Source organism: Pollachius pollachius (assembly GCF_949987615.1).
Source record: "Pollachius pollachius genome assembly, chromosome: 1".
Taxonomy (NCBI): domain Eukaryota; kingdom Metazoa; phylum Chordata; class Actinopteri; order Gadiformes; family Gadidae; genus Pollachius; species Pollachius pollachius.
The window spans coordinates 43,484,245-43,503,195 of NC_136934.1; the positions used below are offsets into that span (position 1 = coordinate 43,484,245).

General features: G+C 47.6%; 1 protein-coding gene across 1 annotated transcript; it reads left to right on the forward strand.

Annotated features, from left to right (window-relative positions):
- Positions 1-207: 207 nt before the first annotated feature.
- On the forward strand, positions 208-17,842 carry ago1 (argonaute RISC component 1). The gene is made up of 19 exons (XM_079747472.1): positions 208-626; positions 4,170-4,359; positions 6,208-6,328; positions 7,518-7,699; positions 8,274-8,410; positions 8,897-9,049; positions 9,715-9,802; positions 10,116-10,263; positions 10,503-10,622; positions 10,748-10,870; positions 10,996-11,129; positions 11,458-11,642; positions 12,133-12,292; positions 12,410-12,500; positions 13,564-13,758; positions 14,212-14,346; positions 14,457-14,558; positions 15,086-15,285; positions 15,489-17,842. Exons 1-19 carry the CDS (start codon positions 602-604, stop codon positions 15,595-15,597), a joined length of 2,598 nt encoding a protein of 865 aa, XP_079603598.1. The 5' UTR covers positions 208-601; the 3' UTR covers positions 15,598-17,842.
- Positions 17,843-18,951: the final 1,109 nt, after the last annotated feature.

Below are 18,951 nucleotides of genomic sequence, written 5' to 3' on the forward strand. Positions count from 1 at the left end.
AATCATTTGGCTCTAGAAAATAAAAACTTAGAAAATTGGAAATGTAGGTAAGAAATGAAATAATAACACATCGTATTTGGCCTCAAGTTGAAGACTTGATAAATTGTTCAATCTGTGGTGTCGTATCCGCAGTCTACCTCTGGGTGGAGACTGATAACCGAACTGGGCTTTTGAATCTTTGGGAGGCGGAGAAGAAGCGTGGGGGTCTGGGGGCCTTTTTTGTTCGGCTGGAGAGTCCTGTCTGAGCGGCCAGCAGGAGGACAACACACCGCATAGGGACTGCAGCTTCACCGACACTCCGCCACTGCGTTCTCCGCGGAACTGATAACCGCCCACAGGATCTATTTGAACACCACCACCAGGCTCGGAAACGTACTGTTACTGGCCCCTTTGGATCCTGGGTCAACCTCCAGGTTTTATCCGCCGTTAGCCAGAGTTTTTGCTGCGGGGTCTGGGGGTGTGTTGGACAGCGGGCGGGCGTTCAGCTGCACGCTGCCTGGAGGGGGCTGGAAGTCCGATCCGCTGCCAGCCTGAAGCGGCCGGCGCGGTGGCCGCAGAACTTGGACTAGTCGGCCTGTATCCTCGCAGCTAAGTGGATGGGATGGAGCCAGGAACGTCTGGCGCTGGTAGGTCCATTTATAACCCCTTTATATGTCCTATGATCATCTGCCCCTTCTGTTTGTGTAAGCTTTTACACTCTGGTGGATACTGGAAGTGACCACTCGAGCTCCTTGGCCCTTCGGACCAGGGAGGATATTCTGAAGGAAACCCGTCCGTTTGAGCAATCGAACCGCGATGGATAATTCCCAGCACTTATCTCGCACTAAGCAGACCCCATCCTGGTTTAATAGAGAGATACCTTGGATTTATAGCCATCGATTGTTCTCTGGGTTAGTTGACAATGTCCACCGGCGGGGTCGTGGGTCAGGGGGTCCTGGGAACCTCCGGAGAGGATGGCGGTACATCCCCAGAGGTGAAGCCCGCCTTGGAGTCTCATTGGGCTGAGCCAGCAGCTGGCGGGTCTCCTCTCTCCCTGGGCACCAGACCCCCCTCACACTATTCTATTATGGAGGCCCCAGGGATGTCAGAGGCGCGAACTACCAACACTGAGACGGTGATTTGAACTCCAGCACTGGCCTGCGATCTAAAGTGATGGATAAATTAAATATTTTTTTCGCATTTAAAGCAGAAATTGAACTCCAGTGGAGAACGGAACTTTTAGAGACTGGAGGTGTCATAATTACATTCAGGTCACTATTACCATTACCCAGCACATTGTTACAACTACTACCATATGCAGAAGGCCTGTTCATTTTTATAAGATACACGTCAATTCATACATTTTATGATACAATTATGCATACCAGGTGTAAATAAAGTTTTCCGGGTCTGAAGTTCAATAGCCAAACTTTGTTGTGGATAGTCAACAGATTGTGTTTCAGAGCAGGCCAAAGGTGTGTGTGTGTGTGTGTGTGTGTGTGCGTGTGTCTGTGTGTGTGTGTGTGTGTGTGTGCGCATCTCTTACAAGCCTGAATAGTGCTTGTAAGAGATGCTGATTCACTTTTAATATAAGCCCATGTCTGAATGTGGCGCCCCCCAAAGAGTGTCTTCATGGGAGTTTTTTTATTTCAAGGTCTGGGGGGGAAGGGCCCTAGGGGTCTCTCATCTCCACGCCTCTCAGGTCCTTGTGTGAAGACCAAGTTAGGATTGGGTTTAGCTAACAGACTTAATAGGTCCAGAACAAAACACACTGGTCCACAACAATACTCTTATCCAGAACAATACTCTGGTCCAGATCACTACGTGTGTCCACACCAACTTGCTGGTCCACAACAATCTGTGTGGTCTCTTGTTGGCATCTTACTGATAAGATGATCAAATATATAAAAATACATTAATATTGAATATGAATATTATAACTTGTATATCATCCCTGTGCTTAGTCATCACAAAATCGATAAGACAATTCTACTAAAATAAAACTCCCAGAATCCTGTATAGTCACAGCAACCAAATTATGCTAAATAAGATTTTATATGACTACTTTTTTTATCCATGGGATAAACAAAGCGATGGGAAAAATGGGTGTGGCAGAGAGAACGGACAGATAAAAACTTAAAAAATGATAAAAAAGAATATTTTTTTTCTAAAAAAACATACACAAAAGAAAGTAGGAGTAGTAGATGCAAAAATAAATGTGAACATTTTTGACAGAACGCTTAGGTACATTGTTACATTATATTGTGAGTCTTTTGCGATGATTGTCAATTAGCATTGAGAGGTGGTGACTTAACTCCAGAGAAACATTATGTAGGCTTCTGCCCAGTGGTTCACACTTGCAACGATCACCAGGGATTCATTTTAGATCAATAATCAGGAGCAGCAGACTCACCTGTAGCTCCCCCTCTACCTCCTGGGTAAGATTGACACATCAGAGCCCCTTGACAGGCATTCCCCCCTGCATCTCTCTGTCTTACTCACTTACCTGTTAGTCATCCAGCAGGGATGCTGTCATCCAAAGAGACTGGCAGTGAAATTAGGTACACATTAAGGAGCCGTAGGGGTTAGGGGGCCTACAGGTTGGACTGCGGACATCGGGGATCGAACCCAGAACCTTTCAGCTCAGAGTCAAACACCCATAAACCATGAGACTAGCCCCCCCCGCCCCCCCCCCATGTTTTAGCAGTTGGTTGGAGGTGTGTGTGTGTGTGTGTGTGTGTGTGTGACAGCTATTGTCTGTAGAGATGTGTGAGTCCTGCCACGCCTCTCTCACCATCTGCCTTCCCTGGCACTCTGCTGTCAGGGCGTGCACGTAGGCTGTGCATGTTAGTGACCATGACTTTGTGTGTGTGTGTGTGTGTGTGGACTCCAGGCGAACAAGCTGGGTTAGCAGGGTCCGTGTTTATCCAGACTGTCCTGTCACGCACATCTCACACCGTCTATCACTGTGGTTTAAAATTAGAAGTTGTGGTTTGGTGATGCACTAAACCACCACCGACCCCCCCCCCCCCCCCCAAACACACACACACACACACACACACACACACAGATATATACTCCGAGGTCTCCTGATCTCCATGACAATACTTGTTGCCGTGGTGTTGCCATGGTGAGGCTGGGAATGTGGAGGGGCCCGTGTGTGTGTCCGTGTGTTTGTGTGTGTGTGTGTGTGTGTGTGTGGGGCAGCTGGGGTCTTTGTTGGGAGGGAGAGGGCCGTTCTCTGGGACCTGAAAGGTTAAGACTCGGGGCCCCTCGGCTAGGAGTCACCGGGAGCTTCTCGGGCCCCTGTTCTGCTACGACCCAAACCGTGGGATTACCATCAGCAGTAGCTCCTTGCTAGTGGGGGTGCTATTATAGCGCTTCCTGCCCTCCTAGGCTAACTCTAGCCCAATCAGTCCGCCTTCATCCACATCAAACCTTTGAACTAATATCACACCTATATTTAATTATAATTGATCATAATCTAGAAGTATTTCTATTTCTGGCCTGAACGTTATTGATCAGAAGCAATCAACATAACACGCATGCATGGTTTACATTTAAGCTTTGTAGGTGAAGATAAACATTTTTAGTCACATTGCCCTTGGTTATGCTTAGCCCCTGTAGGTAACCACCTGGCTGACTTAGCACCCTGTACGGCTAGCATGCCCTCCATGGCTGTAGGCTAACCTTCATGCTAACCCTGGTGTCTATGTTATAGAACACCCTCACTGTCCGGAGGGTGGTAGTCGCTTAACAAGTATCTGGTGTAATTCTTTGTTGTGCTGCTGGTTGCAAATCAGTGTTAAATATTCTTTTATCTTCTGCTTCCCGCCTTTCGAACACCACGGCCCCCCTTCGTCTCATTGTTCCTTCTCTCTCTCTCACTCTGTCCCTTTCTGTCCCTCTCGCTCGCTCTCTCTCACTGTCTCTGTCTTCCTATCTGTCTCCATCACTCTTAATCTATTGCCGCCCGTTTCTTTTTCTCTCTACATCTGTCTGTCTGTCTGTCTGTCTGTCTGTCTGTCTGTCTGTCTCTCTGTCTGTCTGTCGCTCTCTTTGCCTTTCCCTCCACTTCCCTCTTTCTCTTCTTGTCTATTTTCTTCTCTCTCTATAATGAAACCTCTCTCTCTTCCTTGTTCCACCTGGTTTGGTCCATGCCTCTCACCACCTGTCCCCTTTCCCTCCAGTGCCCCCCATGGGGGCCTTCCCCCCTCCCCTGCAGCAGGTGTTCCAGGCACCGCGGAGACCAGGTATGGGGACGGTGGGGAAGCCCATCAAGCTGCTGGCCAACTACTTTGAGGTGGAGATCCCCAAGATGGACGTCTTCCACTACGAGGTTGACATCAAGCCGGACAAGTGCCCCCGCAGGGTCAACAGGTGAGAGATCTTCCCATACCAACACACACCTCAGTACCTCATAAAGGTTTCAGCTCTTGGAGAGAATAAATCTTGAAGAACATTAGTAAAGGCTTCAGGTCTTGGAGAGAATAACTCTCGAAGAACATTTAAAGGTTACAATTACAATTACAATTAGGGCATTTAGCAGACGCTTTTATCCAAAGCGACTTACATCGGTTAATGCAGACATTGACACACCGACGGCAGAGTCAACCATGCAAGGCGACAGCCAGCTCGTCAGGAGCAGTTAGGGTTAAGTGTCTTGCTCAGGGACACATCAACACGATGTGTCCCTGAGCAAGCCACTCAACTAGCGAGAAGGAGCTGGGGACCGAACTAGCAACCTTTCGGTTACAAGACAGTAAAGGACATCAGACATTAGTAAAGGTTCTAATTCTTGGAGAGATTAACTCTTGGAGAACATTAGTAAAGGTTCAGCTCTTGGAGAGGAAAATTCTTGGATAACATTAGTAAATATTTCAGCTCTTGGAGAGGATAACTCTTGGAGCACATAAATGTTTGCTCTTGGAGAGGATAACTCTTGGAGAACATAAAGGTTCAGCTCTTGGAGAGGATAGCTTTTGGAGAACATTAGTAAAGGCTTCAGCTCTTGGAGTGGATAGCTGTTGGAGAACATTAGTAAAGGCTTCAGCTCTTGGAGAACATTAGTAAAGGCTTCAGCTCTTGGAGAACATTAGTAAAGGCTTCGGCCCTTGGAGAGGATAGCTCTTGGATAACATTAGTAAAGGCTTCAGCTCTTGGAGAGGATAGCTCTTGGAGAACATTAGTAACGATTCTGCTTCTTGGAGAGGATAGCTCTTGGAGAACATTAATAAAGGCTTCAGCCCTTGGAGAGGATTGCTCTTGGAGAACATTAGTAAAGGCTTCAGCTCTTGGAGAGGATAGCTCTTGGAGAACATTAGTAAAGGTTCTGCTTCTTGGAGAGGATAGCTCTTGGAGAACATTAGTAAAGGTTCGGTTTCTTGGAGCGTGCACAGTTACTCTTTGAGGGCTTTTGTGTTGTGGTGGAGCACCCTGTGGGTCTGAATGGTTGGAGACAAAGGTTGTGAGAAGGTTGCCCCAGGTCAAGGTCTCATAACCTTCTCTTTTCAGACCAGCACCCCTCCTCCTCCTCCTCCTCCTCCTCCTCCTCCTCCTCCTCCTCTTCTTTCTCCTCTCTTTGCTTCTGCCCCTTTCTCCATGACCATGAAATATTGCTTGGACCAGATGCAAGGCGCTTGATCAATATCCTCCAGCCCCCCACCACCTCCCTGGGAGCTCACTGATAGGGTGTCACGTATCACTAAGACCATGGGAGCTTGTGGGGTCGGTGGTCCATGTTAACTCTAGCCCCCCCTATTGGGAGGTGTGTGCGTGTGCGTGTGTGCGTGTGCGTGTGCGCGCGTGTGTGTGTGTGTGCGCGCGTGCGTGTGTCTATTCCAGAGAGGGGGTTGTGTTAACTGTGTGTGTGTGTGTGTTCCAGAGAGGTGGTTTTGTTACCTATATACGTGTGAGTGTGTATTCCAGAGAGGTGGTTGTGTTAACTGTGTGTGTGTGTGTGTTCCAGAGAGGTGGTTTTGTTACCTATATACGTGTGAGTGTGTATTCCAGAGAGGTGGTTGTGTTAACTGTGTGTGTGTGTGTGTGTTCCAGAGAGGTGGTTTTGTTACCTATATACGTGTGAGTGTGTATTCCAGAGAGGTGGTTCTGTTAACTGTGTGTGTGTATGTGTTTCAGAGAGGTGGTTTTGTTACCTATATACGTGTGAGTGTGTATTCCAGAGAGGTGGTTGGGTTAACTGTGTGTGTGTGTGTGTGTGTGTTCCAGAGAGGTGGTTGAGTACATGGTCCAACACTTCAAGCCACAGCTGTTTGGTGACAGGAAGCCGGTGTACGACGGGAAGAAGAACATCTATACCGTGCTTGCACTCCCTATAGGGAGCGAGAAGGTACAGTGATTAACGTCATGTCATAAAAAATGGTGCATTGCCATGGTTACGTGTGATGACGAGTGTTTCTACCTAACAAGCTTAACCACACATCGCCATGTGAACAAACGTATTATTATTATTTAATATTTACTAACCGTAGAAGTGTGTGGAAAGTCATTGCGTATCCTACACTGACCAAGAAATTTCAGATTTCTCTTCATTACCAGTGGAGTGTCAGTGTTACTGTAGCTCACGGTAACACCAGGTAGTAGTCTATAGATCACAGTAACACCAGGTAGTAGTCTGTAGCTCAGACCACAGTCACACCAGGTAGTAGTCTGTAACTCAGACCACAGTAACACCAGGTAGTAGTCTGTAGCTCAGACCACAGTCACACCAGGTAGTAGTCTGTAACTCAGACCACAGTAACACCAGGTAGTAGTTTGTAACTCAGACCACAGTAACACCAGGTAGTAGTCTGTAACTCAGACCACAGTAACACCAGGTAGTAGTCTGTAACTCAGACCACAGTAACACCAGGTAGTAGGCTGTAACTCAGACCATAGTTACACCAGGTAGTAGTCTGTAACTCAGACCACAGTAACACCAGGTAGTAGGCTGTAACTCAGACCACAGTAACACCAGGTAGTAGTCTGTAACTCAGACCACAGTAACACCAGGTAGTAGTCTGTAACTCAGACCACAGTAACACCAGGTAGTAGTCTGTAACTCAGACCACAGTAACACCAGGTAGTAGGCTGTAACTCAGACCACAGTTACACCAGGTAGTAGTCTGTAACTCAGACCACAGTAACACCAGGTAGTAGTCTGTAACTCAGACCACAGTCACACCAGGTAGTAGTCTGTAACTCAGACCACAGTAACACCAGGTAGTAGGCTGTAACTCAGACCACAGTAACACCAGGTAGTAGGCTGTAACTGAGACCACAGTAATACCAGGTAGTAGTCTGTAACTCAGACCACAGTCACACCAGGTAGTAGTCTGTAACTCAGACCACAGTAACACCAGGTAGTAGGCTGTAACTCAGACCACAGTTACACCAGGTAGTAGTCTGTAACTCAGACCACAGTAACACCAGGTAGTAGTCTGTAACTCAGACCACAGTCACACCAGGTAGTAGTCTGTAACTCAGACCACAGTCACACCAGGTGGTAGACCACATTAACGCCAGTTCCCTTCCCGCAGGTGGACTTTGAGGTGACCATCCCAGGCGAGGGAAAGGACCGGATCTTCAAGGTGTCAATCCGCTGGCTAGCCAAGGTGTCCTGGCGTCTCCTGCAGGAGACGCTGGTCAGCGGGCGAATGCAGGTTCCCCTCGACTCAGTCCAGGCTCTGGACGTAGCCATGCGCCACCTTGCCTCTATGAGGTAGCTACGCCTACACCTTAGCTGCCAGCCTCAGCTGCTACACCTTAGCCACCACCACACCATAGCACGGCAGCCTTAGCCGCTACACCTAGCACTAGCTACATCTACCTTAGGTTGTATGTACTTTAGAGAAAGAGAGTGTTTCAACTAAATACTACTTTATCATACATGGGAAACTACAGGCTTTGTTCAAAATATTAACTTTGCCATCAGGGTTGTCGAATTCAATATGTTCCGATCTGGTAAGTAAACTTTACCCTGTTGTTGGATCGATGGATGTGTTGAGGGATAGATGGATTGATGAACCCATAAACCAATAGATAAATTGATGAATGGATGCACAAAGACTTTATTGATTATGCATTACATTACATTCATCTAGCTGCAGCTCTGATCCAGAGCAATGTAAAATAAGGGTATTCAACCATGAGGCCCAGCCCAAAAAGGGCATCGATGCCCTCTGGATCATGAGGGGATTTGTGGTTTTCATCTGAGTCAGACTGAATCATCCTCGACTGGAGAATTTAAGTCGTCTCTGACCTCATACCTCCCTCCTCCTCCTCTCCTCCTCTAGGTACACCCCGGTGGGCCGTTCCTTTTTCTCCCCTCCAGAGGGGTACTACCACCCGCTGGGGGGGGGCAGGGAGGTGTGGTTCGGCTTTCACCAGTCCGTCCGCCCCGCCATGTGGAAGATGATGCTCAACATCGATGGTGAGTCACCGCTGCGCTGGAAGTGATGTCACTGACTGGTCACTGACCCGTCACAGCCCAGATGAGGCGGAAAGCATGAGGCACTTTTTATACCATATCGGACTCATATTTCAAAACACACCGCGGTCGTATGCTGAGGTCGTATGCTTCTCACCATCACGCACCGTGATGTGATGATGTCCTAACTCCCCTCAAAGGAAACTCAACATATAGCCAACCAGCCTTTGCCACAACTCAAATGATAGATCATACTTTGATTATTTTCTATCTCTTCTATTTCTATTTCTCTTTGAAATCACATGACTATAGGAGCGAAAAGGTTTGGGTGCTCAACCTGCAGGCATCCTTGAGAAAGAAAATTGTATGACCTCTGCCTGCTTAATATGTATCTGAATTCACTGAAAGTCTCTTTGGATTAAAGTGCTTCCTATTAGTTGTATTAGGCAATCAGTAAATGAGTCATCTCTGTTTACTGCCGCCCTCTAGTGTCTGCCACCGCCTTCTACAAAGCCCAGCCGGTCATTGAGTTCATGTGCGAAGTCCTGGACATCCGCAACATCGACGAGCAGCCCAAGACTCTGACCGACTCTCAGAGAGTCCGCTTCACCAAGGAGATTAAAGGTGGGCTCCTGAGCAGTGGTAAGAACTTCAGGGACAACCCTCGACCATCTCGCACACCTGCATCCACCAAGGGCCTCACTAGTGAACGACCATCTCACACCTGCACATACCAAGGACCTCACTAGTGCATGACCATCTCACACCTTAAGCTACCACAGACCTCACTAGTATCAGACCATCTCACACACATGAACATACCACAGACCTCACTAGTGTATGACAATCTCACACACCTTCAGATACCAAGGGCCTCACTAGTGTATGACCATCTCACACACCTGCACATACCAAGGACCTCACTAGTGTATGACCATCTCACACGCTTGCAGATACCACAGACTTCACTATTATCAGACCATCGCTCACACCTGTACATAGCACGGACCTCACTAGTGTCAGACCATCTCACACCTAAAGATACCACCGTCCTCACTAGTATTAGACCATTTCACACACATGCAGACTTCTAGGTATCTCAAGAGGGACTCATTATGGGCTGTCGTGAGTGTAGAATGTTTGGTGTAGCCTCCTCCCATTGCCCTCTACATACCGTAATCCTAAAACACTATTTTGTTGGCATTGGTTGTTTCATTGTTTTGTTTCATTCCGAACTATTCATGGAGTCCGGTCTCAAGTACAATGCTGTCCCGCTCTCCTCCTTTCGCTTGCGTGCGTGCATCCAGGTCTGAAGGTAGAGGTGACCCACTGTGGGCAGATGAAGAGGAAGTACCGTGTGTGTAACGTCACGCGCCGCCCAGCCAGCCACCAGACGTGAGTAGCCCTTGGATCCCATGACTCAGCAAAATGGACCTCCTACCTGCTTTTAGTTTAGTTTGTGCTGATGATGATGATGAAGAACAATGAGGGATTCATTAAATGACCGCCATTCAAATACATATCAGATGTTCTAAAATACAGGTTATTCAAAAAGCAACACACAATCACAGATCCAATTCCAGAATGCGGTGGCAACTCAATCAAACACCCGCTGTCTGTGTGTCTGTGTGTGTTTGCGTAGAACATATCTGTGTGTTGCCTAGGTGAGTCCAAAAGTGAGACTCCATATTCTCCTTCTCCATCCCAGGTTTCCCCTGCAGCTAGAGAGTGGTCAGACAGTAGAGTGTACGGTGGCTCAGTACTTCAAACAGAAGTACAACCTGCAGCTGAAGTACCCCCACCTGCCCTGTCTCCAGGTGGGCCAGGAGCAGAAACACACCTACCTGCCCCTGGAGGTAAGAGAACCCACCATGCCCTTCCCCACCTGCATTAAATAACTCTTATACCTGTTCAAGGTAATAGGCAGAGTGTTAAAGGTGTGTGTCTGCAGATGTGTAACATAGTAGCAGGTGTGACAGGTGTGTTGTTCTGTCCTCAGGTGTGTAACATTGTAGCAGGTGTTACAGTTGTGTTGTTGTGTCCTCAGGTGTGTAACATTGTAGCAGGTGTAACAGGTGTGTTGTTGTATCCTCAGGTGTGTAACATTGTAGCAGGCCAGCGCTGCATCAAGAAGCTGACTGATAACCAGACCTCGACGATGATCAAGGCCACGGCTCGCTCTGCCCCCGACCGACAGGAAGAGATCAGCCGGCTGGTGAGAAGTGGAGACCACTGGTTGGACGGATGGGGTCTTGCCTCCTATGAGAGGTCGTGGACAGGGGTTGTACTACCAGACAGAGAAATGACAAAGACTGACCTTTGATCTCTGTTCGCCTGCAGATGAAGAACGCCAACTTCAACCTGGACCCGTACATCCAGGAGTTTGGGATCAAGGTGAAGGATGAGATGGCCGAGGTGACAGGCAGGGTGCTGCCTGCACCCATCCTGCAGTATGGAGGCCGGGTGAGAGGAGCTGCTGTGTGACACACCGTAGAGCTATGTTCATAGACACTACTGGGTCGAACGAGTCACAACCATGATCTGATTATAACTTAAGAGCTTGTGGTTTTTTTTCCTTCTTGGACCAGAACCGGGCCATCGCCACACCTAACCAGGGGGTGTGGGACATGCGGGGGAAACAGTTCTACAACGGCATTGAGATCAAGGTGTGGGCCATTGCCTGCTTCGCCCCCCAGAAACAGTGCCGAGAGGAGGTGCTCAAGTACGTGGAGATGACGTCCGATACGTTTTTATGAATGCTGATGGTCCTTACAATATGATAAAGGAGATGGAGAGGGAAGATATGGAGAGAGGAGGGAGTAAGAGAGGAGGAGGACGAGAGAGAAAGGAGAGGAATGGGAGGAGAGACGGATAGAGGAGAAGGAGGAAGAGAGGAAGGAGGAGAGATGGATAGAGGAGAAGGAGGAAGAGAGGAAGGAGGAGAGATGAGCGGGGTTGGAAGGAGGTGACACTACATTGCTAATACTATCAAGTAGTAGTGGGTCGATGCAGGTTCTCACCTTACGCTCTCTATCCCGCTTCCTTCCTAGGAACTTCACGGACCAGCTGCGTAAGATCTCTAAGGACGCTGGGATGCCCATCCAGGGCCAGCCGTGCTTCTGTAAATACGCCCAGGGAGCAGACAGTGTGGAGCCCATGTTCAGACACCTGAAGAACACCTACGCCGGCCTGCAGCTCATCATCGTCATCCTGCCTGGGAAGACCCCCGTCTATGGTCAGAAACCACATCATACTAGTCTAGAAAGTCCCAAAAACCTCTAATCCAGTCTACAAATACCCCTGTCTGCAGTCAGAAACCACCTCATACTCACTCTAGAGACCAATAAACCACCAGAAACTATACCAGATGGACCCAGACACCTCCTCAAACGAACTTAGAAAGCTTCTTATCTTTTCTAGGAAGTACCTAGTCTGCACTGAGAAACCTCTTTGAACTAATCTAGTTTTAAATCTTGGCTGACTAAAAAGTGGTTATATGTACAGGATGTTTTAAACAATATGAATAATGTGAACTTAATGGTATAGGTAATTTGTTCTAGAGTGTTAATGATGACCTTTGTTTCAGAGAGGGTATTTGTATGCATATTTTCTTTGGTGGTAAAGTTAGTTCTAAAGAGCAGTAAAGTGTGTTTGTAATGCAATGTAGTGTAGCATAGTATTTTCTAGACCGTGATAGTAACCGTGAAGTGTGTGTTTGTGTGTAGCGGAGGTGAAGCGTGTGGGAGACACCCTGCTGGGCATGGCCACTCAGTGTGTCCAGGTGAAGAACGTGGTGAAGACGTCTCCCCAGACGCTGTCCAACCTCTGCCTCAAGATCAACGTGAAGCTGGGAGGAATCAACAACATCCTGGTCCCTCACCAACGGTCAGTAGCCCCTCCCCTCCTCACTGCCCCCTCAGCTGCAGACACACCCCTCTGACCAGGCCTATGCTCCTCCTGGCTGATCAGGCTATCTTAGTTCTCCCTCTCTGCTCCCCTCAGCTCGGCGGTGTTCCAGCAGCCTGTTATCTTCCTGGGAGCGGATGTCACCCACCCCCCTGCTGGGGACGGCAAGAAGCCCTCCATCACTGCTGTAAGTTTCTTTTATTACTTTTTGACTGCTGTTAGTAGCTTTATGGCACTCCCAACCCCCCGGCCCCTTCACGGCCACCAGCCAGCCAGGCTACGCTAGTTCACATCACACAGTTTCAAAGCCAGTTAGAGCATACAGAACACTCAAATCTGAAGTCGCTCGCCTCTGACTGGGATGGACAATATCATTTAACAATCCGCTCATTTAACAGTATAGTACTCAAATTACGTTGTTGTCGTGACAAGTAACATGACTTGTTAGTTTTACAGTTCAGTCATTTATTGAGCTAGGTTTTCAAGCAAGGAACTTGTTTCTGTTCAAATCCCAATGTCATTCACTGTTTCTGTTTCTATTCTACTTCTTGGTGGTAACTGCCTACTATGAATGTGTAGCTCGGCTAGCGAAATGCTATTTATGATGCAGTCTGTTTTTTGACCTAAACATAGCACAATTGCGGCTGCTTCACGAGGAGTTTTGTTTGAATATAAACAAACTAGTACTGGAGGAGGGGGAGGAGCAAAGAGGAGAAGGGGAGGAGATAATGAGAGGCCGAGGAGAGAGGGGGAGAAAATAAAAGGAGAGATGAGGACGAGAGAGAGGTGAGAACATAGAGGAGACACTTGTGACTCGGTGCTGAGTCATTCATTCCCCTGCTACCCCAAACAGGATATTACATCATTGTAGACCTCAGCCTCCGCCTTCATAACATTTACGGTGGGGTTGGCAGGAGACTGTGAGTATGAGAGAGGTTCAGACGGGGGACATGTTTTGGCCTCAGAGAGAAAAGGAGAGAGGGTTTAGCTTGTCAGCATTATGCATGATGGCAGGGGCTGAACATTGTTGGAAAGTAACCTGCAGCCCACAGCCCACATCTGTATTCTCTGGATATTTTACTAATATTCTCTCATTTCATCCATGGGGGATTTTTATTAATCATATTTTTTTAATGGTAATGGAAAAAAAAAGTACCCAAACAAACAAGTAAACTTAAACAAATATATACTATAAGTAGTGTAGAGTATCAAGTCTGAGGGATACAGATTTACTTCCATCCTCTCCCCAGGTGGTAGGCAGTATGGACGCCCACCCCAGCAGGTACTGTGCTACGGTCCGTGTCCAGAGGCCCAGGCAGGAGATCATTGAGGACCTGTCCTTCATGGTGCGAGAGCTCCTGATCCAGTTCTACAAGTCGACCCGCTTCAAGCCCACCAGGATTATCTTCTACCGGGACGGGGTTCCTGAGGGACAGCTGCCCCAGGTCCGGCTACACCCCAGACTCTGTTCTGGGTTATTGTTTTGAGAGAAATTTAGTAGTTACCGTCAACCACATGGCTACATTGATTATATTGCTTCGCACTTTGAGGCCAAGGAGGTGGAAAACGACAAGACTGATGGGTCAAAACCGTAACATTTAGTTTGAACTTTTTAAGTCCAAGGGAACGTTACTATGGATGACCAAGTGTACCGCAGAAATAATGTGTGAACGTTGGAACGGGCTTAAAGCTTGGCGTTCTCGTCATTGTGATTGGACTTGCCATTCATACTGAATGTAGTTACAGTACATGGTGGTTGTAGCTACACTAGCTTCATCTGATTGTAAGTATTAGGATTGTTGTAACAGTTGGTTCATCTGATCACTAGGTTAGTCTGATTGTTGTTCCGTTAGGTCAGTCTGATCAGCTGCTTAACCTTAAGTTCTGTTCTCCTCTAGATCTTACACTATGAGCTGCTGGCGATCCGGGACGCCTGCATCAAGCTGGAGAAGGACTACCAGCCCGGCATCACCTACATAGTGGTCCAGAAACGCCATCACACCCGCCTCTTCTGCGCAGACAAGTCGGAACGAGTGAGTACACTTGACGCATCTTACTGTCTGTCCCTCTCGGATTCAGTGATGTGTTGGGTTGATGACGAGTTGTGTACAGCTATGTATAATGAGGGATTTGTGGTTGCCAGATTGGGAAGAGCGGGAACATTCCAGCAGGAACCACCGTGGACACCAGCATCACACACCCCTTTGAGTTCGACTTCTACCTGTGCAGCCACGCTGGAATTCAGGTGAGCATACTGACACACACACACACGGCCTCATAAATACACAACAACGGATCTACAACAGTGCAACAACGACCAAACTACACCGCTAAAGAACTACATGGCTTCAAGCTACATCACTGCACAATTGCAGTGCAACAAAACTGCACTGCTACGTGTCTAAACCGCTAGGATCATCTACACTATTCCACAGCTATACCGTGACACAGCTGCCCTGGGACATAGCTAAACTGCAACACATTAACACCACTATATATCAGCCCCCTACACATCTACACTGCTGCTCGACTGCACCGCAACACAAGAACTATGCTATGAACACAGCTAAACTACCACACCTCTGCATTATAACTCCCCTACAAACCCTTCGACATAGCAACACGACTACACTGCTAATTAGTCTCACCGCTAAACAACTGCACAGTGACAAAACTGCAAAACCTCACCCCTAAATACTACACAGCTATAATGCTACTGTGTGTGTGTCTGTGTGTGTGTGTGTCTGTTTTGTTTTGTGTTGTGTTCTCCAGGGCACCAGTCGGCCCTCCCATTACTACGTCCTGTGGGACGACAACCGCTTCACGGCGGACGAGCTGCAGATCCTCACCTACCAGCTGTGCCACACATACGTCCGCTGCACACGCTCTGTGTCCATCCCCGCCCCGGCCTACTACGCACGTCTGGTCGCCTTTCGCGCTCGCTACCACCTGGTGGACAAGGAGCACGACAGGTGAGATGGTCCAACGTCCTCATTGGTCCTCTCATGGAGGACATTACTATGATTGGATTATAAAAGTGATTCAAATATATTGATTAAACTCCATTGCATATGATATTCGAAAACACGATTGTCTCAGTCTGCTCAATGATAACATTTAAATGTGCATAATGCCTGATGCCAAGTGTGTTGTGTGTGTGGTTTTGTTTGTGTAGTGGAGAGGGCAGCCATGTCTCTGGTCAGAGCAACGGCCGGGACCCTCAGGCGCTGGCCAAGGCGGTCCAGATCCACCATGACACCCTGAGGACCATGTACTTCGCCTGAGCACCCACCCTGACCTAGCCCGGGTGTACCCATGCTGCCTTGCGCGCGATTTCATTTCGCGCTGCTAGGCAGCCTGGATTCCATGGATCCGATTTTCGCCTGAGATAGGGAACCAATCACAGAACGGGGAGGGACGATGACAACGTCTATGCGACACACCGAAGCTTGTAGTTTACGGATCCAAAATGGCAGCAGACGCGTTACCTTTCGATGCAGCCTTAGATAGTGTTCTAAGTAGTTTAGGACGCAAGTTTATTTTGAAAAAAGGACAACTTTCAGCGTTGAACTCTTTCATTACCAAGAAGGATGTCTTTGCCCTGCTACCAACAGGCTTTGATTGGCTATGAGCTACCTACAGACTCATATGATAGACATTCGTAGCGCCCAATAAACGGCTCCGGGCAATCGTAAACCACGCCTCAAATACGAGAAAATGAATGTGTGGTTCCCATACCTCATCTCAATGTACATTGAGATGAGGTCTGGCGTTAGCCAGGCTAACCCTGACCCTGGCCCATGCCAAACCCCACTTTATCACTCTCAGAGTGGGCATACAGCCCCCAGTATGCCCCTCCCCCACAACCACCACCGCCGCCACCACCACAATGGCCTCCATCACCATGGTTAGCCCGGTTAGCCTTGGCTAGCTACATCGCGGCTAGCAACGGTGTGGCTAGCTACACCAGGGTTAGCGGTGCCATATGTAAACCAGAACAAACTACAGAATCGAAGAACGCTTGTGAATATCATTGTTTTTATTGTTATTTTTTAATGTTACTCTCTGGCACTATTGCTTTTTTATTTGATATAATTTCAGACTTTGTTTTATTGACGTTACAGTATTGTATGCTTACTCCTCTGTATGTAAGGATGCAATACGGACGGGATGGTCAGAATCGAGATCTGAACCTCTACCTGTTTATACAGTTTCCATGGCGATACCTGATGCTAGCTAGCTACTGCGGCTAGCTCATGCAGCGCCCAGGAGCACACTACACACATACCTACCTATCACCTGAATCAATCGCCACCTTTTCTCATGTTTTTATGTAAAATTATTATTATTATTATTATTATTATTGTTTTAAATGCCTTGAAAAGTCTGTCATGGTACATTAGCACTTAGTACTAGCATGTAGAAGCCACTAGCCCTGCACAACGGCGTTTGTTAGCAAATGGGGTGCTAGCCCAATGCTCTATATATGAGAATATGTGGTGCTAGCGTGAAGTGCTATATATGAGAATATGTGGTGCTAGAGCGAAGCGCTATATATGAGCATATGTGGTGCTAGCCCGCAATACTATGTATTAGCCTATACAATGCAAGCCTACCACTCTAGGTATTAGCAAATGAAGTGATAGCCTGCTACACTATATATTAGCATATGTGGTGCTAGCCAGCTGCCCTATGTATTAGCCTATGTGGTGCTAGCGTGCAGTGCTATGTATAAAGCAAAGAAGGAGAGAAGCTGTAGCATATCATATAGCATATCATAGCATCAAGGCTACATGCTGTTGTGTGGCAGTTGGCCTAGTCCCGTAGAGATTTAGCCCATGGAGGAAGTTAGCATTTAAATAGAGGGACCATTTAGCATCAAGTGTATGAGATGTTCTCGCACCTAAACCAGCATTCTCAACCAGCCAGACGATGCCACCTAACATACTCTTAGCCAGGAGCAGAACCTGGGCAGCCCTTAGGGATAACGTGGCACTTTTTACTCATCTAATCGTTTTACTGGAGGACCAGTAGTTTCTGTATGACGGAGGGGTAATCCAGTCTGATCTAGTCTGTTCAAAAACCTCACTGCCCTCATACTTCCATGTCCGAACCCTGGAGGAACCAAGCTAACAGGCTAGCTATGGCAACTCTTAATATTTCTGTTAGCGGCTCAGTGACCACTAAGTGCTGCACAGCGGAGCGCTATGTTAGCCAGACACCTTGTTGGCGCTTCTCTGCACATTGTCATGTGCCACACAATATCCAAGAACACACACACACACAAACAGTAGGCCTATACGCTTACACCGCACCAAACAGACCTTACCAGGAGATACTTGGTGGCAAACACAAACCTGGTTAATGCAAGCCTACTTACACCAGATTTGCGAACACAAACCTAAGCGAGGACAAACTTAAGCTAACACAAGTCTGTTCTCGTCTTCCCCTCCTCTCCTTGCGTGCTCACCTTTGCCCCCCCAAAAACACCAAACTTTCTCTCATATTCCTGATCCTCCCCCTACCCTGCCTCTCTGCCGACTCCCCCCCCCCCCCCCCCCCCCCCCCAGGCCTGTGCTAGACCAGCCCCATTGGTGCGCTGTGTGCATGCAAGCAACACAGATAGGGGTCGGCTACAAGGGTCTGGGCCCCTCCTGAAGACCCCCCTGCATGAGAGACACTCTCCAAGTATCGTAAGCTGGTATCCTGAGCCTCCTCCTGAGCCGGCTCACAGCTGTCCGTCGCTCTGCCTCAGCGTGTCACGGCGATGACGGCTTCCCTTTTGTTTACGTCCTGTTTTTATGAATATGATTGTTATGTCGATAGTATTATGATCGTGTGTAGGTTGAGAGTCTATCTGCCCGCCCCCATCTCAACTCCTGTCTGGCCGACGGTTTGATTCCCGCTGAGCTCAAGGGGACCACGGCAGCAGTTACGTTTGGACGTTTTTAAAAAAAAAAGAAATCATGTTTATGAACTTGCGTAGTTGAAATGCCTTTATACTCCCTTTTACTGATCCGGTATTGTGTCTGAGGTGATTTGTACATATTAATAGATATGAACCTGATATGTATTTGGGCCCAGCGTTGCCCCACCTCGCCCTACCCCTCCTCCTACTACAACCCAAATCAGATGCGGTTGTCCACGTATTGAAGCCACAAAGCACCTTGTATACAGGGGTTCTCTACCCCCCTCGACCCCTGACCCCTGGATAGCAATACGACGCCACAGATCTCATCGCAGCACTTCCCCGGACACCAACACACAGCAGCCTACCTGGCCACTCTGTGTCTGTAATAATAATATTATGAGGCTATATCTGTTGGGAATGGTTATTTTTCAAAGAAAATAAAATGTGATTTTTATATGAATCCTGCCTTGTTTTATTGAGTTTTTAATTAACTTGTTGATTTAGAACTTGTTACTATAGTTTGTTAATATATTTTTATGATTATTGTTAATGATATGAAGCAAATATGTTCATTAGATTGAAAGGTTAATATTTGTTTATCTTTTTTGACAACAGGACGAATAATAATTGATCATGGTCGGTCAACAATAGTAGATTACTGTATGCTTATATGCCAACGTATTATATATAATTATTTACAAAACAATGAATTGATTAATATCGATTT